Here is a 21,956-nt window from a genome sequence, read left to right as displayed (position 1 = left end):
CGAATTTTCGGGACGGATACTAAAAAGCTATAAGTAATAGTTGCTTGGATTGTGTATTACGGCTAAGATAAAGGTGAAGGTAACAGCTAAACTAATAAAGCAAATGAAATATATTACATAAACCACCCACTGCCGGGTTCCACCCAAGTGCCACCCCGCGATTCCACGAAATGCATCGGATTCAACCCCCCAGTATCGACTTTTCGAGCAGTAGCAGTCGCAAAACGCATGCGCCCAGCTAAGGCGCCATCTGCAGAAAAACGTCGTAGTTAAAAAAAGAAAGCCGCCATTTTGACATTTGTTTGGCTTTTGTGTTCTTCAGCAAAAGTTATCATGTAATTACTCATTACGAGCTATTATTCAATATATTTCCGCTATCGAACTATTTCGCTGGTAATTCGGATGAATAAAATCCAACGCATCAGTGAGAATCGCATGCGTCGAGCACCTAAAAAATCGATAATGTACCAGTGCCGCTTTTTTACTTTCGCGTTAGAAATGTTCACCTTATATTATTAATTTGTGTTCTTAATCTATTTTAAATAGCTCCTGTATTCATCATGAAGTGTTTTAATTGTGTATTGACTGAATACTGATAGTGTTATGTGGTGAAAAGTGGATTTGTAAAAAGGCGCGAAGTGGTCCGCGCCGATTTTATTTGAGTACGGAAATAAAAAATATATTAACTAAAACAAAGAATATCTGGGAACGCGTTATGTGTATCAGATCAAAGTGGTGTTTTAATTGATTTTCCGATTATGCATTACGTACAGCAAATGGAATAAATGGTACTTTCTAAACATTAAGTTCATGTAAGTATAAATTTCCTGAATGAGGTAATTTTTATGCTAGTATTTAGTCCTCGAATGATTTTGCCAATTTGTTCACAATAAACAGCTATATACAAATGAAAAATAATTAAAAAATGTTAATTTGGTAATGGATAAAAATGTTGACACGTAAAGTGACAGAAAAATGTAAACAAATAAATTGTTGACATGTTTTATTTATTGACACTATTTTGATGATTTTGGTCTCATCTGAAGTTTTCATTTTTGTGTCCTATCAGAACCTATCTATTGGGGATTTAATATAAATGGTCAGTGGGTCGTCTTAGGGGCGGTAAATACTTCCACAAGATCAGTGGGTCATCTTAGGGCCAGAATTTAAACCAAACCAAATAATATTGATTTGTTCATAAACAAATGAAAATTATTTCAAATATATTCTTGAACCCCAGGTATAATTAGGACCATAATATTCAGCCATAACTTACCCATAATTATATAAAAACAATTGGCAAGGCTACAATTGAGATTATAATAATTTATTGTAGAACTTCAAAACAAAGGTTGCCCATAGATTATGCATTAAAATTTTTAATTTGCATTAAACCTTGAACTGGCTGAAATAAAAAACTAGACTCAATTTAAAAATAAAACAATCTCAATACATACTAAAGGTATGTTTTTAATAGGCTGCGGGATTGTTCGAAAGAGTTACTGCGGCCCTTGTACATAGAGGCCTACAATGGAACACAATGGTTTTTAGTCAGTAAGAGTCTGACACTCCCTCACCGCTGCTAACCCACAGCGGGAGGGGCCATTTGATGATTTTTGACGTCGTAAAAGAAGTATGTTTTAAATGCTGGCTGCCAACTGCAACTGTCAACCATACAAACAGTGACTGCATGAAAACAATTGATTCCTAACAACGACTATACATATGTGGTGCCTCTGCTTAGTTCCAAAGCCCTTTTATGTAAGTACTCATGCAGTCACTGTCCATGTGCAGTCAGCAGGTGATACCTCAAGTTTGTTTAAAACATGGATTATTATGTAAGGATTTCCCAAAATATGATAGGATTGGCTTCATAAGAGATTTTTTGCAATATGACAACTCTGCTAGTTGAAGGTTGGGACCTAGCTAACTTATTTAGCTAACTTTATTTCAATCAAAACATACTTTTTTTTAAATCTCCAGACTAAGGGCTCTCTATATGGTTTGCCGAGTCAGATATTTTGTATGAGACTACATTGTAATCAATCTTCCTGATATGAGACCTGTAACACATCAATTATTAGGCTGATTATTATTATCTTCCTTTCTCTATGATAGTTTTAACAATATTCAGATGTTCTTCTTCAACTCCATTCTTATCAAAATTCTTCACCACTCTATTACCTTTCAGGTTAAGTTGTCCTCTAATCTTGCGATGCGGTTAAGAAGTAGGAAGAGGGAGCGGCCGCTCTCAAGTAAAAGGAGTACAAAGGTAACGAAACTCAAGAAGAAGTCGGTTAAGCCTCTCACCAAGCCACCCAACGCTTGGCAGAGCATTCTCAAGCGAGAAGTGAAAAATGTGGTGTCTGACACACCACAATTCTGCATCACTCGATCCCAGAAGAATTTGAAAACTCGTCCTGTAAGAACCAAATTAAGTATGGAGAAACCGTTGGAGACTATGCACAAGAAGGCTAAGCACAAAGATGATGGTCGCACAAAGAAACCAATCTTTCAGACGGTTGTACGGAGCTCTACTAAAGACCCGGTATCTTCGTCAACCGCTGTGAAGGTTAAGCCTCAGAATGATAAGATTACTACGACTTCTAAGACCAAGGAAGTCCGTACAACGAAGAGTGTGCAGCTCAGACACAGTTCTTTAAACAGAGAGCTTAAGAAGACCGAAGTGATATCTTCGGCTATCAGTTCTCCTCGGAAGACGAGGCGTATGGATAAGACGGACAAGTCTGCCTCATTGAACAGCTCGCCAATACGTAAGGTACGTCAAATTGGGATCATAACTCCCAAAGTAACAAAGTCTTCAGTCAGTTCTACTAATGAGAGTCCTAAAAAGAGGACTAAGAAAGCTCCCGTGGTGCCTGAAACTAATTGTTACCCTGAAGACAATGATGTGACCATGTACGAAGCGCACACTACAACTTTTGTAGACTTTCCCACTCAGAAGTCTGAGGAATCTGACTCGGATGGTCACGTTGAATCGTCAGAACTTTGTCTTCCAAATGACTGTCTGAATGACTTCATGGCTATAGCAGAATGTGCTAGGCTGATCAACGAGGATATGCCATCTACTGAAGAAGATATTAACTTCCTAGCTGATAAGGCAGCCAGGGTGATGACAACGGATAAGCCAGCGGAGAAGACTTCGAGGACCAACTCGGTGGAGAAGAGAGTGATGAAACGCAGGAAGTCTAGCAATGACCTGGAAATGTACCAGCCGACGTCCACTACTGATGATCTCGATAATTGTACTGATTTCTTGACTAACGGGGAAAAATATGTTCAGGTGAGATAGCCTTATATTTTGTCTTATATGTCTTACCACTTTAAACAGTTTTAACCAACTTCCCAAATGAAGAATGTCTCAATTTGAACGTTAAGTTTTTTATCACCTTTTTTAAGTTTTTATCTGGCAAACTTAACAAAAAACTATATTCTTCCTTTCTTTCCACCAGCCCGACTTCGTAACGATGCTCGAACAGGACGGCTACGTCCGTGACTCGGAATGCGAGATCTCATCTACCTGCGACACCCAGGGGACTGCCATAGAGAGTCTGGAAGCCTTGTCAGCTCGCAGCCCTAGCTCCGGCTTCCTGGCTGAGATCAGCCAGAGCTTGGCTGCCGAGGCCGCTGGATGGGTAAGCCATACAATATCTAACTCCTGACCTTGTGTAATGCTGTTACAGCCTTTTTACCATCCCACTGCTGGGCTGCGGCCTCCTCTCACACGGGGAAGGATTGAGCATTAATCACCACGCTTGCTCAATGCGGGTTGGCGATTTCAGACTTTATAGTCCCTTGAGATGTTTTCCTTCATCTTTTTATCAGTCATTGGTGTCCAAGATATGCTTAAAAAGTATATACAAACTTAGAACAGTTGCATTGGTACTGCCCGACCCGGAATCCAACCCATACCTTCATAGTCGAGAGGTTGGTCCTTTACACACTAGGCCACCACGACTTTAATACTACTTTGTGTAATAATAATAACTGGACTAATTTAGGACCAAAAATGTTTTTTTTTTTCTGGGTAGGAAGACAGGTATTAAAGAATGCCAAATTATTCTTCCAATTTGTTCTTGAGGGCCTATTTTCTTTCAATTGTTTTAAAATAAAATAATGATTATTTGTTTGTTCGCAGAACGGCACCGACATGACAGCCGATGAAGCCGCGCTTGCGTGCCACGACGAGCAGTCGCCCACAGACATAGAGGTTAGTAACACTAGTGACCAGCTTCTGCCAGTGGTCCTACTACTCCCCGGATAAAAAGTAATCTTCCTCGATAAATAGGCTACGGATAAAATGTAGCCGATAACTTCTCCCGATAAACGAGCAATATACGAGCAATACATATTATGTATTGCTCGTATATTGCACATATCGTATATTGCTCGTTTATCGGGAGAAGTTATCGGCATCGGTTCAGTAGTTCCTGATATTAGAATTAAAACATGGAAACTCTTCAGATTTGTAATAATAGTTTAGATTTGACCCTACTAGCTGTTCGTCGCGGCTTCACCCACGTCCAACTTCATGCACTCGGATAAAAACTTTCCTACAAATTATTGTAATGTGTGAACTATTTTGTTAAAAAACGTATTTTAAATAGAATTTGCGAGGAGAAGTAAGAAACTTGCTCACTAACTTTTCTATTTGATGAGATTTGTCCCATGAATGCTTAACAGTTTATTTTAAGTTAATAGATTTATGTCTTAGTTAAAATTTAAATATTCTCTGTAACAAAACCTTGATTTGAATAAACGCCAGCCTAACATCTCGGTCGAGGTCGGTGCTATGTTAATTGTAAAATAAATAAACGACAATTATATTAGAATAGTCAATAAAAATCACCGTCGCAAAGAATTAACGTTAAAATTTATGGCCGAGCTGATTTTGATGAAACATGTAAAAAAACAGCATCCAAATCGGTTCATACGTTTAAGAGCTACGCCACTTAGGCTCTAGACAGACGGACTGCATTTCAACTGCAATTTGCAGTTCAAGGGCAGTTTGAATGCAGTTGACACGACTGCATTAGAATTATACAACTCACATAAACACACACATAAAGCGGTGAACTTTTTTTGCGTCGAGGTATAAAAATACTTTTTCAATTTGTAATTACATTTTTCTTAAGCGACTTCAAAAAAGTCTAAACAATTATAGTTACCGGCACGGATATTGAGCTCTCGGCGGAAGAGTGGGGATCGCTTTGGGCACTGTACACTTATGGCAATAAATAAATCACTTCTGCGCAGGTGAAGGTCAGGGCTCAATATCCTTGCCGATGATTATAAAAAATGGCAAAGTATAGTTAATTAATATTGGTAGTGTTAATTATAATTAATATTGTAACAGGAGGAGGCAGGCGATGTGATATCTTCGTGCAGTAACCGCGTGGACTGCGAGCAAATCTCTTCCTGGGTCGACGCCTTCGATCCGTATCTGTTTATTAAGCAGGTGAGATTATATATACATAAACAGTTTATATACCGTTTCTTTAAAATGTATATAAAAGTAAACAAAAATATCTTAAGGCAAAGTTTGAGTAAGGGTCAATTCCCACTGAAAGAGCAGCGGCCGGCAGCGGCCGTAAGAGCACGGACAATGTAAGAGCTCGCGCTCAATCACTTGCATTTACGGCCGCTGCCGGCCGCTGCTCTTTCAGTGGGGATTGACCCTAATAATCTATTTATACATTAAAATTTCAATAGATAATAATATAAGTAACTGCTAAATAAGTAAAGAGATACTTTTAAGGGCTCTTTACAAAAAAAAAGGACTGTGACAAGGACTGCCTGCAGATTGTTGTGTTCCTAAAAGTTTTTTACATAGATATTAGGTTGGAAACTTTCATACGCGAGTCCCACTCGCACTTGGCTGGTATTTTTTATTCTTCATGCCTAAAATCACCATCATGAGAACAATATAAAATTATCTGCCTAGCCTTTTCCCTAACTATGTTGGGGTCGGCTTCCAGTCTAACCGGCTGCAGCTGAGTACCAGTGTTTTAGAGACAGTATAATTTGAATGATTATGATTGTTCCAGCTACCCCCACTGGAGACGGTAGCGACGGGGGCCTTGCGCGCTCGCTACCCCGCGCTGCCGCTCAAAACTAGGACCAGCCCTGATTTCAGTCTTGTAAGTATTATTTACTCGTTGCTACCCGCGGTTCCACCCGTGTTTTGAATGAATTACCACCCGAAGACAGATAAAAACTAGTGATTGTCCTTTTCTATTTTTTAATTAATTCAAATTGATTTTAGCAAACAGTAATCCGTTTCACCACTTCCTACTGTTATGGCTAGAAAGAAGTAATTATGAACACACTTTTCACCAGCACAGCTGTTTATTACAATTTAATTATTTGATGACAATTGTTATTATTGTTAAAATTTATTACTTCAAGTTCTTCGACAACATAAACGTCAGTTTACTGTTTACTATGAATTTTCACGTTCAACTTTCAAAGTTAATTGTTGTTTTTAGAGAGAGACGTTTATGTTGTCCATGAATTCAGTGCTTACTACAAAAATATTACTTTTTTTAAATTATTCATAACATCCACGCTAATTTGCAATATAATTTGTTTAGGTGCTAGATCTAGACGAGACATTGGTGCACTGCTCGCTGCAGGAGCTCCCAGATGCGAGCTTCCACTTCCCAGTGCTGTTCCAAGATTGCAGATACACTGTAAGTATTGTAAACTTGTATTTATATAACATTAAATATTGTGTTTTTGTACAAATGTAAAGTGATATTGGATATTATATCCATGAAATAACGCAAGGGACGTTTTATCGGAAATTCGTTGTATAAATAGTTTGATTTTTATTTCTCTTTCGTTTGGTGCTTAGGTATATTAAAATTTTCGATGTTTTTTTCTTCTACTCCATTTGGTCGAGTATTTAACTAATTGTATATAGTACTGTAAAATGTCCATGTTGAGCCCACCCCAGTCTCTGTTGGAAGCTCGGTACTCGAAGTGACTCATATATCTACCTAGGACAAGTAGTCCAATTAGGTACCGCCGAATCCAACTCGGCTGGGCAGCGTTCGGGAAGCTACGCAATGTCTTTTCGTCCGATATACCTCAATGCCTCAAGACGAAAGTCTTCAACCAATGTGTGTTACCAGTGATGACTTACGGCACCGACACGTGGTCTCTCACTATCGGCCTCATCTCAAAGCTCAAAGTCGCTCAACGAGATATGGAGAGGGCTATATATGCTCGGGGTTTCTCTACGTGATCGAATCCGAAATGAGGAGATCCGTACACGAACTAAAGTCACCGATATAGCCCACCGGATTAGCAAGTTGAAGTGGCAATGGGCAGGCCATATTGCTCGCAGAGCAGATGGCAGATGGGGTCGAAAATTGCTGGAGTGGAGACCACGGACTAGCAAGCGCAGCGTAGGACGTCCACCAACAAGGTGGACAGACGACTTTATAAAGGTCGCTGGAAGACGCTGGATGCAGGTCGCCTCCAACAGGTATCTGTGGAGATATAAGGGGGAGGCCTATGTTCAGCAGTGGACGTCCTATGGCTGAGATGATGATGATGTTCAGCAGTGGACGTCCTATGGCTGAGATGATGATGATGTTCAGCAGTGGACGTCCTATGGCTGAGATGATGATGATGATGATGATACCGTACTGATATGAAGTTTTATTTAAAAATTTAGTTTGAAAATAAATTTTTCTCGGTCCCCAGGTGTTCGTCCGCACTCGGCCGCACTTCGCGGAGTTCCTGTCGCGCGTATCTCGCGTGTACGAGGTGATCCTGTTCACCGCCTCCAAGCGCGTGTACGCGGACAGGCTGCTCAACCTGCTCGACCCCGCCAGGAGGTGGATCAAGTACAGGTATATAAAGAAATATGTGTATTTAGTCTGTTTTTGGATGGCACGTTAAACTATAGGTCCCGGCTGTCATTAAACATTCTTGGCAGTCGTTACGGGTAGTCAGAAGCCAGTAAGTCTAACACCAGTCTAACCAAGGGGTATTGGGTTGCTTGGGTAACTGGGTTGAGGGGGTCAGATAGCTGCATCCGGTTAGACTGGAAGCCGACCCCAACATAGTTGGGAAAAAGGCTCGGAAGATGATGACTCTATATGACTGCTAAGTTCTATCAAAATGTCTAAAGAAATAATTCACACACTTATAAACTTTCGCCTATATGTATAACATTTGTACGATTATTAATATCAACACTATTATGTTTGTTTCTCCCATAGATTATTCCGCGAGCACTGCCTCCTGGTGAACGGGAACTATGTGAAGGACCTGTCTATACTCGGCCGCGATCTGCGCAAGACTGTCATCGTTGATAATAGTCCACAGGTTTGTATTAAAAATATTATTTTTTTAACTAGCTTCCCAAGTGTGTTAAGTAGATATAAACTTAGATAAATGGAGAGGAAGACCTAAGAAAAGATAAATGGATTGCCTGAAAGATGACATGAATAAGAAGGGGGTGAGTGTCAGTATGACGAGTGACAGGGGAAAATGAAAGAGGATGACATAATTGCGCCGACACGAAATAAAATTGGGAGCAGTGCAGGAAGAGGAAGATTTTAACTAGCTTCTACTACTGCCAAGATGCATCAAAATCCATTCAGTAAAAGAGTAACAAATGACGTAAAGAAATAAGTAAAAGTTTTGGACTAATATTAAACTCAAAACTAAATCCAATTTTGTTACCCCAAAAAGACTAAACATGTTTGTTACTTGTTTGAGTTTACAAAATCCTTTTTATGTATTTTGTTAATTTTCACTAATAAATAAAAATAATCTTTAGGGTCAATCCCCACTGAAAGAGCAGCGGCCGGCCGCGGCTGTAAATGCAAGTGATTGAGCGCGAGCTCTTACATTGTCCGTGCTCTTACGGCCGCTGCCGGCCGCTGCTCTTTCAGTGGGGATTGACCCTAAATGACATGACATACATTAAACATGTTTCAAAACTATTTTATTTTAAATTTTTGCAGGCATTCGGCTATCAACTGGAGAACGGTATACCGATAGACAGCTGGTTCGTTGATCGAAGTGATAATGAGCTTCTAAAACTACTACCCTTCTTGGAGCATCTGGCTACTGTTAGTATCATCTGAATAGCGTTTTCCCAACTATATTGTAAGCAAGTGCAGCTGAGTACCAGTGCCACATGGAGCGATTGCTTATCTGACCTCTTCGACACAGTTTTTAAGGCAAACCTACACAGCTTGCCCAGACTGGTTGTTAGACTTTCTGGCTTCTGACCACCCGTAACGACTGCCAAAGATGTTCAAATGACAGCCGAGACCCATCAACTTGACTTTCAAAACAGACAAATATGACAGATGATGTCTGTCTAGCAAACCTCAATAAAATATGTATAAGCTAAAAATTATCACTTTTTAAACAGATAGACTCTAGTAGACACATTTGACCAATAATATTATTTAATTTTTAAAATTCCCATCACTCTTTTTGTCAGTAGTACAGAAAACTGCTATAAAATTAAAAAATGATGTACTATATTATGTACTGATTTTCAGCCTTAGCCACTCAAGCGTCCAAGCCGCGCAGTGATTCTCGGCCCACCTGTCCGCGCATGAAATGTCAATTGCTTTTTTACGACCAAGCGAGACTCTCTCAACAAAAACGATTACTACTAAAAAACTACAATAGCTAGATTCGAATAAAAAATACTCACGGAAAGCTAAAAGAACGTCAAATTTAATTTGATTAAAAGTATAAATTACTTTAATTAATATTATAGGATGATAGTAAAGTATAAAGTTGAGGATATCAAAAAAAATATCGTAATTTTTTTTTATTCCGAGTTTTATAAGAAAAATATAGTGATTACTGGTAACAATGTTTTTTTATTATATTAGTACAGGATATACTCTTTAAAATGATACCAATATCTTAATATAAGTAATTAGTTTTCTGTCATGAAAAAATAAACAAAATTAAGTGTTTCTCAAGCGGTCACTGGGCCTCGGGCGACGTAAAAATGTGACAAGATGGCCGCCCGCTAATAGCGTGTTCACACGACGACGTTGTTTTAATGAAACACGCATATTACTGTTCGGTATGTTTATAGAGCAAACATGTTTACTTTTATATAATTTTATTACATATAATTTTTTATTATGTTAAATAGAAAAAAAGAAAGCGGTTATTGGTATTACAGTAAAATAAATACACTGTAAAACTGTAATTTTAGGTATTTTTCATTCTTTGATATTGAAAAACGAAAACTAAATAAACATGCCGTCACCTATAAGTAGATACATAAACAAAGCCAAAAGCCGCAAAACATTCCCAAATTGATCATAAAACGCTCCGTGTGAACAAACCATTATTTACGTTGTAAGTAGATCAGTCCAAGGGGAGTCGGCTCACCAACACTAAAATCATGAATAACGTCTTAACATTTTAATCATTATAGACCCCATCTCAATGTATTTCGTTTGTAAATGGCCATTAACGTGCTAATAGTGAACGATTCTCGTATATTTTGCATTTATTTAACAAAAATAACCAATTAGAATACACTGTAAACAATAGAAAAGTATCAAACGATGATCGTGTAGTGATCGTATAACTTTTCCACCTAAATTATACTATGTAAACGTTTTGAAATTGTCGTAATAATACATATTTCGTAAAGGAAATTTCTTCACGTTTATTTTGATATAAAATAACAATCTAAATAAGGTATAAAACAAGAAACTTACCACATTTTTGTCAAGAGCTCCACACACAAAAAAGTCACTTGTCAAAAACGACGAATTGTCACTTCAATATATTTTTTTATAAATTTAATGTTGCCATTGCACAGAAAAAATCACAACTCACGGATGACAAATTTAATAACGCGCCATCTAGTATCAATCAACTATATTAATACCACCTGGCTATAGCGCTGTACACGTTTAAACCGAACGATGTCGTTCGGATACTGTAGTCACCATGGACGCTTAAGGCAAGATTTTTTTGGTGACTGTTATCACCTCGGACGCTTGAGTGGTTATTTTAAATACAAGGTGTTGATTTGCATTTGTGCCATATTTCAGGAGGAGGACATAAAATATGTAAATAATCGATTGGAATTACAGTAGACCGGAAATAGCTAATATGCACTGCTTTTTTTGTCATTGTAATGTCGTAGTATTTCAGAAGTAATCCAATTTTATGAATGTTTTTGAATGATCGTTGCGTTTGCTTTGTGTTTGCGTTTGTGTGAGGGCGCAGCATGGTTTTAAGGCCAGTGACATACGAGCCAAGTTTAAATACGGCTAGATGACATTGAAGGAATTCCGAAAAAAAAAGTGTGGGATTTAGTGGCAAAAAAATAATGCGAATAAAGTTAAATACTGGTTTAATTTCCTCTTGGACTTCTTTTACAAATCTTTAAATCTTATAATCTTAGCGTCTTAGCGTCTACGTCTTCCATCTTCAGCAGTATAAAACCTCGAAATGAGATCGCGTGCCGGCCGCCTCGCCACGTGCCAATCTCCGTCGTTGCACTTCGCAAACTTTATATTTTTTTGCCGATCCCGGAGGAGCCCCCAAGTTTGCGGGATTTAGTGGCAAAAAAAATAATGCGAATAAAGTTAAATACTGGTTTAATTTCCTCTTGGACTTCTTTTACAAATCTTTAAATCTTAGTGTCTTAGCGTCTACGTCTTCCATCTTGTAATCTCTATTCTTCATTCACTCTCTTTCACTCTTCATAGCTCATACATTCCTTCCCGCTCATTCATACGTTCCCTTCTACTCAGAATTCACTCCACAAAAGTATAAAAAAATTACGTACCAATTTATTGTTGATTTGGGTCGAGAATCATTGTCATCGTCCTTGAATATGGCACGGATGCAAATCAACAGCTTGTACATGTTTTTATTTTTAAAACACCCGTCTAATATTGTTTTCTTTTGTCCCTTCCAGAAAGACGACGTACGTCCCTACATAAGGGACAAATACAAACTGTTCAGTTATCTGCCACCGGACTAAGATGTAAACCCCAGAACACACTGCGGCTGTGCGGACAATTTGCAGAATAGCCGGTCAAAGCTGGAAATAACCAGCCAAAGTGGATTATTGTTAAGGTATTCCTTCCATTATTTTTTTGGGATTTTTTTACAGTCGTTTTTGTGAAATGACCGGGTAAAGTTGATAATGACTTTTTTTTTGTGAAAAATTATGTTTTTTTTTATGCAAAAAACAAGAATATTGTGTATCAAGTAAATGAGTTTCATACAAGGTCTCTTTTTTTGAAAATATTCTTCAAAATGTCCGTGCAGTAAAATAAATAGATTATAATATAATATGTATGTATGAATAAAAATGCAAAATTTTCGATAAATTCGGGAAAATAATTTCTAAAAATTAGATGAAGATATTCTAAAGTGTAGATTAATTTATTATTTTTAATTAAAAACTTAATGGAATCGGCATACTAATAGAATTTAATTTAGTTCTAAGTTTATGAATGACTGCTGTTGTATTGAAAAAATATTTTGATTTTGTACCTTTTTTTTTTCATTTTTAATCTTAAAAATACATGTTAAAAAGGTTATATTTTTCAGTGATTTTTACCTAATTTGGTTGCTATTACAATTAAAATTCTTCTCATTACAACAGCTGTGAAAAAATAATGATTTCTAAGCATTTGATGATAAATTAAGAAATAATCGAATGCATATGAATTGGGTTACAAATCTGTGATTTTGTTTAAAATTGTGTGTTCTCAAATTGTTTATCAATGCACCCTGAATATCTTGTGTAGACATAGCTTAATGGTTATTGTGTAAAATGACCGTATATCTGTAGATTCGTCGGATATTCTTGAAATTGGCTGGTTGTTATATGAAGTTGATTTTTGCAGTTTTTTTCTAGTTTTGGTATATTTAATTATATTTCATTTGAGTAGGCACTTAACTAAGGTAGACAATTTTTTACAGCCTTACTTATAAAGATCTCTAATCACTTTCTAAGCAACATTTTAACTAATTACTACTTAAAGCCTTTTTTTTTCCGACGTTAAAAATCATCAAATGACCCCTCCCGCTGTGGGTTAGCAGCGGTGAGGGAGTGTCAGACTCTTACTGACTAAAAACCGTCGTGTTCCGTCATGGGCCTTTTATGTACCAGGGCCGCGGTATCTCTTTCGAACAACCCGCAGCCCCGGCAGGCCTTGGCTCTGCTGGGCCCCGCTGGGGTTGCTGACATCTCTTTGAGGAGCGCGTGGAACAACGCGCGCCGTCGACACGGGTCTGTCGTCTAAGTAGACAGGGACGATGAGCCACCCGAACTCACCGCCCGCAGACCCACGCCTACGGTGGCCGGGAGTCATCACGCGACACTGGCGCCCATGGGGTCTACCTGGTCCAGCGCGGCGGCCGGGATGAGAGGTGCGAACTCTCTGGCGTTCCGCCTCCTCCTTCTCCAGCATGACCGCCCAAAGCCTCGACGAGGACCCGGCGGTGCCCTTCCCATGCGGGGCACACCTGGACTGTGTGGTCCACCGTGTCCTCGGGGCTGTCCGCACAATGGTGACACCCGGGCGCCTCCTCACGACCGATGCGGTGCAGGTACCTCCCGAAACAACCGTGTCCGGTGAGGACCTGCGTCATGCGGTACGTGAGGGCGCCGTGACTCCTCCCGAGCCACTCCTCAAAGAGGGGACTTACCGCCACGATGGTGGCGTGCCCTTACTACTTAAAGCCTTAAGTAGTGATTAAATGTTGGTTAGGACATGCTTATGCAACGTTTATAATTATAAGTAAGAATTTCCTTAAACAGCTTTTTCTTAAAAAGGCTGATAAGTAATAAAGTTACTACATCAACCATCGTCCATTTATGAAAACATTTTTCATTCAACCCTATTTGTATAAGCAACTTTTTCTACTAAATATAAAATTGCATACATTTCTTTGGATTTAAAGATATTTCAACTTAGCTATGTCTACATAACGATCGTATTATAAATATAAAAAAAAAATATTCATATACACAAATGTTTGAAATTAAAAATACTGAGGATCAAGTTCATCGACGATATAAACCTCCTTTTTTTCTTAAAATAACTGTGTACTTTGAAAATTTAACTGGAAAATTCATAGTATACAGTAAAAAAAAACTGATGTTTATATTATCTGTGGTACCTAGGAATGACAGATTTTTCTATAGTCAGATAACTATTTAATCACACTATACTAATATTATAAACTGATGTATGTTTCTTACTCTTTGACGCAAAAACTATTGAACGGATTTTGATAGCTATTTCTATGTGATGCAGGTGAAACTGTCTATATTACTCGGGAAGAGATTTTTTTTTAATCGGTCCAGTCGTTTTTAAGTTTATCCATTACAAAGAAAAATACAAATTCTTCCTTTTTATAATATTATTTTAGATTTATATAAAGAGTTATCTAACTACTGAAAAATGTAGGATTTCTTCAAAATAATTTGTGTATATGAACATACGACATAACAGAATTGTTTATAATAATATAATTTACGCAAATAAGTGTTTTTATATATAATTAATTAATTATATATTGTTTAAATATATAAGCGAACTCGTGTGAGGTGCTAAACTTTTTTTTTAAATTTTAGTTTTTTATTTTTACTATTTTTTTTTCTAAACAGTTGAAGTATATTTTTTTGTAATTTTTTTTTCTTGAGTGTTTTTTTTGGGGGTTGTGTAGAATAATATGTTTTCGAACATCAAGATTTTGTTTACACAAGAATTTGAGAAAATTTCGGCCTAGGAGTCTGAATTTCATCCAAATTCGTTCAGCCATTTAGTGTGATTGAGACATGAAATCTGTCCCATGTAGCAGAGATGGAAATGCTGAACCTATTTTGATGAATTTTGCGAAGAATTCTTATTCAAATCACGTTTATTCTGCACAATCTAAAAAAATAAGTGTTTTTACAGTAATTATTTAAGTTTTTTTTTTGTATAATTATTATTAATGTACGTCCATTTTTTTACGATTATGTGTTTTAGTAGTTTAGACATAAACAATATAATAAATTATCTATAGGCTGTATAAATTTCATGTCATCACCAACTTTAATTGTAAGAATAAAACTGATATTGTCTATTACATTGCAGTAGATAAAAAAATGTATTTTGACTGCTATAGAGTTTAAATAATGTTTTATTATTTTTTATTAAGTAATTATTTTAATATTACATTGAAAAAAAGTTATTTGAATAGAGTCCCGTATCGGGTACTCTAATTTATTAGTATTCAAAAGAGTCCAATAAAATATAATGTTTTTGTTTTGTCATAATTTAGATGTACCTACCATTTAACTATAACCGAACCATTTTCAACCATTATAGTTAAATGGTGGTACTGGATCTTAAAACATGTATGTAAATTATATTTGGATATTTAAAATAAAAAGAAAACACGGCTTAAGTCATATTATTTTGGAAATTTGATATTATATTTTTGTTTGCACTCTATAGCAGTAAATATACCAATCCATATTATTCAATATACTAAAATAAAACTTACGTACTTCCTAAATACTAAATAGTTATTCAGAAGTCGATTATTATCATTATTTATTTTTAACGTGTTTTTTTTGTCTTATGTAAGATATGTTTTAATGTCCAACATACATTTATATGAAAATCTGTCGATCTAGCCATTCTATATAAATATTTCAATTTAAGGCCGAATTTTCAATCGCGATATAACTATCTGAAGAATATGTTTGACGTTTTGACAGATTTTGTATAGAAGATATGTCAAACCGCCATATTTATTCCTCGGATAGAAGTAAACTGATGATTGAAAAATCGGTCCTAAAAATACTAAGGCCTTAAGAATTTTTCGCAAAATACAAGTATAATATGTAAAAAAAAAATTTTTTAGTAACATTAACTTCTCCCCAAATAAGTTTGCAATTCTGAAGTTAGCTATTTGACTCTTAACGCGTTTGTTCGTACAGATATTGTAGAGAAGCTCTGCTTGTCCGAAGGTACTATTGACTTCACAATAGTAAAAAAATGTGGAAATCACACTACTGCGAATACGTGATGCTTCAAATGGCTTCTTCTTCTTCTTTCGTGTCGATGACATGTCATATAGTGAGACTACACTATGTCAGCCCAATATGCCGCCACAGCGAGAGCACGGTAAAATTAGAGGCCTATTTTTTTCATATTTTGACTAGATCGACGGAAAGCATGTAATAATAAAATGTGTTATTTTTTAATTTTATTTACAAATATTCGGTTTTATGAAGTCTGATAATTTTGATCTGACACTTTTGGAAAAGCCAAATTGCCTATGTAGGTATCATTTAAAATTTTGGAAATTAAAAAAAATATTTGCAAACAAGTATTATTGTATGGAATTTTGATTTATTTTTTTAACGTATTTTATGAAGTAGCTAGACTAATACATATGTTTGTGGTTTTGGTCGATATTGTCACCATTTTGCACGACATAGAAAAAAATGCCAAGGTATATAAAATGTAAGTAATAAGTACCTAGTAGGTGAGGAGCCAACCTCTCAAGTATGAGTGTGTGAATTCGATTCCAGGTCAGGCAATGCAACTTTTCTAAGTTTGTATGTACTTTCTAAGTTTCACAAACTAGTTTCCCAAAGAAACTTATTTTTACAAGGAGTGCCTCTCTATCTGATCTCCTCACCCAGTTAACCGGGCAACCAAATACCTATTGGTAAGACTGGGATTGTTTGCAATGTCACCCTCTACATATTTTATTTATTTTAAAATTATCTTTGGCAACGCATAAATTAAAAATATAATATCTTCCAAAACCAATATTGACCAGAACCACAGAAAATTTTCCTAAGATTTAAAATCCACAAGTAAAAATACAATGTAATATATTTAACAAATAAAATATAATAATAATAACATAAATATTCACGTCAAATATAAACTACTTACGCCTATTATAAATGTTATTTAAAATGTCAACTTTCAAATGTATTACAAAACTTTTTTTATATAAAGAAAGAGAGCGATATAGCTCTTATCTCTTTCTATTCTTTGTCTACTCGTTAAATATAAGAATAAATGTATAAAAAATACCACTGATTTGCGATCGGAGATTGAAGATTGAATATGAATTTCGGTAAACAGCGAGATTGGGTATAGAAATTCGCACCATCTGAGAAAAAATGTTTTAGGGCCAATGCCAGCGCAAAAAAATGGTTCGGCCGAATTTGATGTATTTTTTTTTATTTTGGAATTTTCATTAATTTGGGAAAAGGTCCTATTATCAGTTTTTTTAAATACTACGTTGTAGTTTAGACTTTCCTATATTAGGAAATTCATTTTCAAAATTGTCGTAAGATATCTAGAAAGTTCTTAGAAATCTTGTTTAAAAGATTTTCTAACTTTATTTTCGTAACTTTTAAAGTAAAAATAATACATTTGGAAGTTGACGTTTCTAAGATAAAATGTTTTTTGTTTAAATTATTTAATTAATATGGTCTCAGGATTGTGCCCGCCTATTTATGATTCGAATACATTTTTTTAAGGGCTGATTTTTCAATCGCCAGATAACTGTTATCTGAGGAATAGGTTTGACGTTTTGACAGCTTTTGTATAGAAAATATGTCAAACCGCCATATTTATTCCTTAGATAGAAGTTAACTCATGATTGAAAAATCAGCCCTAAATCTTTAGTTTTTTGAGTGATAAGTAGAATTACGTTGGTAGAACGACATATATACTCATTATAAACAAAAATTCTTCAAAAGAGGAGTTGTTATGTTACATTAAAACTTTTTGGTATATATTTTTTATATTTTACCAATTCAATCTGACCTGTTACTAACTATAGTTCGGCCATTCAGAGAATGCGTTCCTGACACGTCGCGATTGAACTGACGACGTAACTTTGCAATGGCGTTGCAGTTACGATAAAAATATTTTTGCTGGTTGTTTACCGTTTTAACAATTGAGGAGCATTAAAACAACATTATTATATCAATAATCAATGAATGTTATTACGTCGTCAGTTCAATCGCGACGTGTCAGGAACGCATTATCTGAATGGCCGAACTATAACTACTACTAACTTGGCATGTCTGAAAACGGCTGCTTAGATGCGCAGTAGAATACTCTGTTTGACCACATCAGACTTTTTGCAGGATATAATCGGGCCGATATTTTGTAAGACTATCTGACTAGGATTTTTCTCACCAACTTTTTGTAAGACCGTGTGCGTTGCAATGTTGCACCTATTTAACAGTATGTTCTTATTTTTCTCCCACAAAAAATCGGTCACCGATTTATCTGACTTGGGCGTGCAGCCTTAGAATAATTGTCTACTGCGCAGTTAATCTGCTAACTTCAGTATGGTAAGGCCTAAATACACCGATATCATAAACGCCCGTTGTTTTCGCCTTCATTTTGACTAATTGGAAAATACTTTTACACACTATAAAACGCAACCTTTATCGGTAAACCGATTTTGTGGATGCGTTCATATAAAAATTCACTTTGATTAATTTAATAAATTTCACCTTATATCATGTTTTTGTATTTGTCTCCCGAATCATAAATGGTGTTGCCAGACATTAAAAAACTAGAATTATTGTAGATAAGTGAAAATTCAAAAATTTTAATATACGTAGATGTAAGTCGATGTAAGAAATGTAGCGATCAAATTGTTTTCAAACTTATCGTAGTTTAAGAAGTAATCAAATGTTTAGTCTATTAAAGTATTTAATGAAACAAGCTGTTTGTTTTATTTATTTAATTATCCTTTAAAAATACTAATGATGTCCTCCTAGCCGATTATCGGCTACGGCGGCTATTCTCATGTAAGGAGATTAGCCAACTGCGCAGGACATGTTATAGTGCACAAGCATTTGCTCAGTCACAGGTGCACTCACTATTCCTTCACTCTCATAGCGCGATGGGACGGCAAACCGACACCACTGGAGAGAGATCAGGTGCAGGACCGATATTAACGTGCTCCAAAAAAACTAATATTCAGATTGTTTTAGCAAAGCATGATGTCTGTTTCTATTGAACAATATTGTTTGTAGTCACTCCTTGTAAAACACTGGTACTCAGCTGCATCCGGTTAGACTGGAAGCCGACCCCAACATAGTTGGGAAAAGGCTCGGAGGATGATGATGATGAGTATGCAATGACAAAAAACTACTTATTTACAAAACAAAATTTATTACATGAACATCTTATAACACCTTTTTTGAGCTCAGAACAAAACAAGATATGTGCATTTTAGGCTATAGCCAATATAAAAAAGAATACTTGGAAAATACTTTTACAAAACCTAAAATTACAGTTGGTATCTTGATTTTAAAAGTTAAAAAATCTCTCAAATGCTGGAGTATTTAAATTTCTTTAGTTATTAATAACAAAATACTTATCATTGTCATTTAAAATGCAATCTTTAGTACATCGATAGATAGGCACTTCACATTGTTTTATCACAATATTTTATCTTCTTACCAACTAAATACCAAATTATATAATATAGAGAGTAATACTTGAAAATACATATACATAAATTGAAACATGTCTTCATGTGTACATATTATTAGTTGAGCTTATAACTGCTAATATAATGGTAAAGGTATCTTTTGAATGCCAACTGCCGACCGCACATGCCGCGACTGCAAACCCTTTAAGCGCTTGACTAAATATCAATTGCCGTGCCCCTAGAGCGGCTAAACGTCGACTTACTACTTATTATTAAAGTTTTTTAATGCTCAGAGCTATGAAACATAATTTGAAGTAATTGTTGTAAATAACAGATCTATTAAATAATAGTTTTAGCTGTACCACGCAGTTAATTACAAAAATATAACGAAAAAACGTGCATGTTCTTTATCGTAGAAATACGACACGCGCGGTAGGGACACGGAAACATGTGTTGTATATTGTACTAGCCGTTTTCCCGCGGTTTTACCCGCGTCCCATGGTAACTACTGCCCGTACCGGGATAAAATATAGCCTATGTTACTCGTGGATAATGTAGCTTTCGAATGGTGAAAGAATTTTTAAAAACTGTCCAGTAGTTTTTGAGCCTATTCATTACAACCAAACAAACAAACAAAGTGTTCCTCTTTATAATATTAGTATAGATATAAGCCATATGCGACACAAGCGGTTAAAGGGTTAAATCAGCCACAGCTGCACTGGTTTGTATGTTCTTCTTATTTTGTTTATGGGTCCTTCGTTGATATCGAAGATTTTGCCAACATCAAGGCAGTGACCTGATCAGTTAAGAACAATAATATATCTAGTGACTATCAGTGTTTGAAGAGTTGAAAACGTGAAACTGTTTCGGATCCAAGCGGCAGCAGTACGTGCAGTTGCCCTCAGATATTGATTGTTTACATGCAATCGCTGCAAGTACGATTAAGCAGCTAGCATTCAAAACACACCTTAATTGTAACACAGTAGATAATCAATTGTGTCTTGCCCAAACTTGCTTTCTGTTACATAACAAGTTAAACAACAGGCAAGGGTTTTTCAGCATCCCATGGAACAATATCCTTATTATACCATACGTATTTGCCTTTGACCGAGTCTGCAGCATCGAGGGCCAGGAAAAGAGGTGCGATAGCTCCCTCGTCAATGGATAGCGGCCCTTTGTGCGATGACATGTCGGTGTCAACGTAGCCAGGGTGTACTGCATTTACTTTTATATCTGAAAGACGTAAGGAGGTTGAAAAGTACAATAACTAAGGCTAATACTAGGGAGTAAAATTTACATTTGCCTGTTAAATACTAGGTAGCTGTACTCAGCAGTTTCACACATGTAGTAAGAGAACTACTTGCCGCATCTAGATAAGGTACCCTAAGTCTTTTCTCAGAGTTTTAACTTATTATGGACTACCAGATTTAATTTAAATTAGCTTTGTAGTTTTACACACAGATCTTTTTTTAATTTAAAGCAGAATAATGCTTCTTTATTATTATCATAGTTTATGTACTCTACATACAAACAAAAGACAGTTTATACTCAAATAATTATAAAGTTATCTCACTTACCTCTGCTATCAAGCATTCTCTGTTGAATAATACTAAGTGCTGACACACCAACTTTAGATACCACATACGAGGAAGTGCCCCATTCAGTCGCTTGGGTACCTGCCTTCGCTGCATCGACATACTGTTGCATCAACTTGGAAAGTTCTGGAATCGTCAACTTTTCGTCTTTCAGTTTATCTCTTAACTCTTTACTCGGTATCAAACCTAGTTGGCCGCAAGAACTGGACACATTTACCACTCTAGCGCCATTCTTCAGGATAGGGAACAGTGTTTCACACGCTGACACCAATGAAAAATAATTCACGAACAGAGTTTGTTCGGCTTGAACGGCAACCGACTCTGTAGCAGTGCTTTTGAAGGCTATAGCAGCGTTATTCACCAAGATATTTATACCATCGTATTTTTCTTTGATGTAATCTCTAAAAGCTTCAATACTCTTCTTATCCGTGATGTCTAGTTGGTGGTATTTAGGATTTAAACCTTCTTTTTCGAGATCGGCAACCGCCTTTTTACCACGTTCGATATCTCGCGAAGTTAGGTAAACTACGCCTTCAAATTTCTTGCAAAGGCCGCGGACTATAGCGAAACCGATGCCTTTATTTGCTCCAGTTACTACGGCGACTTTTGTAGCCATTTTTCACGAAATATCTGTTATTATTTCTCGAAAGTAGTAAGGCGTAGTATTGACAACCGTTTACCAAATCAAAACACGAACTGACATCAATCAGAATATGATCAGAATCAAGTGCCTTGTCAATGTCAAATTATATCTTTCGTTTATCTGTTGTTGGTTAGCGAGCGGTTTGCTCTTCAAATCGATAAATGATAAAATACCACTTCAAATATTAACTACTTCAATTTCTTGCTTTACATTGGTCTAATTTTTAACTAAAACTTATACTA

General features: G+C 36.2%; 2 protein-coding genes across 2 annotated transcripts; one reads left to right on the top strand and one right to left on the bottom strand.

Annotated features, from left to right (window-relative positions):
- Positions 1–259: 259 nt before the first annotated feature.
- LOC124643482 (CTD small phosphatase-like protein 2-A) lies at positions 260–13,126 on the top strand. Its single transcript, XM_047182475.1, has 11 exons — positions 260–812; positions 2,192–3,304; positions 3,474–3,656; positions 4,160–4,231; positions 5,378–5,479; positions 6,069–6,161; positions 6,615–6,713; positions 7,735–7,883; positions 8,256–8,361; positions 9,006–9,113; positions 11,960–13,126. Exons 2-11 carry the CDS (start codon positions 2,216–2,218, stop codon positions 12,023–12,025), a joined length of 2,067 nt encoding a protein of 688 aa, XP_047038431.1. The 5' UTR covers positions 260–812; positions 2,192–2,215; the 3' UTR covers positions 12,026–13,126.
- A 6,071-nt stretch (positions 13,127–19,197) lies between these two features.
- Positions 19,198–21,790, bottom strand: LOC124643295 (carbonyl reductase [NADPH] 1-like). The gene is made up of 2 exons (XM_047182220.1): positions 21,054–21,790; positions 19,198–20,709 (listed from the first exon to the last, which is right to left on the bottom strand). The coding sequence occupies exons 1-2, from the start codon at positions 21,685–21,687 to the stop codon at positions 20,510–20,512; spliced, it is 834 nt and encodes a 277-aa protein (XP_047038176.1). The 5' UTR covers positions 21,688–21,790; the 3' UTR covers positions 19,198–20,509.
- Positions 21,791–21,956: the final 166 nt, after the last annotated feature.

The sequence above is a fragment of the Helicoverpa zea genome, chromosome 27, assembly GCF_022581195.2.
Source record: "Helicoverpa zea isolate HzStark_Cry1AcR chromosome 27, ilHelZeax1.1, whole genome shotgun sequence".
In the NCBI taxonomy this organism is placed as follows: domain Eukaryota; kingdom Metazoa; phylum Arthropoda; class Insecta; order Lepidoptera; family Noctuidae; genus Helicoverpa; species Helicoverpa zea.
The sequence above is the reverse complement of the archived record's forward strand: the minus strand, read 5'-3'. Positions and strand labels throughout refer to the sequence as shown.

What these genes read in the sequence shown, in the direction of transcription:
- LOC124643482 (XM_047182475.1), top strand. Translation starts at nt 2,216, where the DNA reads ATGCGGTTAAGAAGTAGGAAGAGGGAGCGGCCGCTCTCAAGTAAAAGG. An exon ending in ACGGGGAAAAATATGTTCAG is followed by an intron (nt 3,305 to 3,473) that starts GTGAGATAGCCT and finishes TCTTTCCACCAG; the next exon opens with CCCGACTTCGTAACGATGCT. An exon ending in CGTATCTGTTTATTAAGCAG is followed by an intron (nt 5,480 to 6,068) that starts GTGAGATTATAT and finishes TGATTGTTCCAG; the next exon opens with CTACCCCCACTGGAGACGGT.
- LOC124643295 (XM_047182220.1), bottom strand. Translation starts at nt 21,687, where the DNA reads ATGGCTACAAAAGTCGCCGTAGTAACTGGAGCAAATAAAGGCATCGGT. An exon ending in GAGAATGCTTGATAGCAGAG is followed by an intron (nt 20,710 to 21,053) that starts GTAAGTGAGATA and finishes TACGTCTTTCAG; the next exon opens with ATATAAAAGTAAATGCAGTA.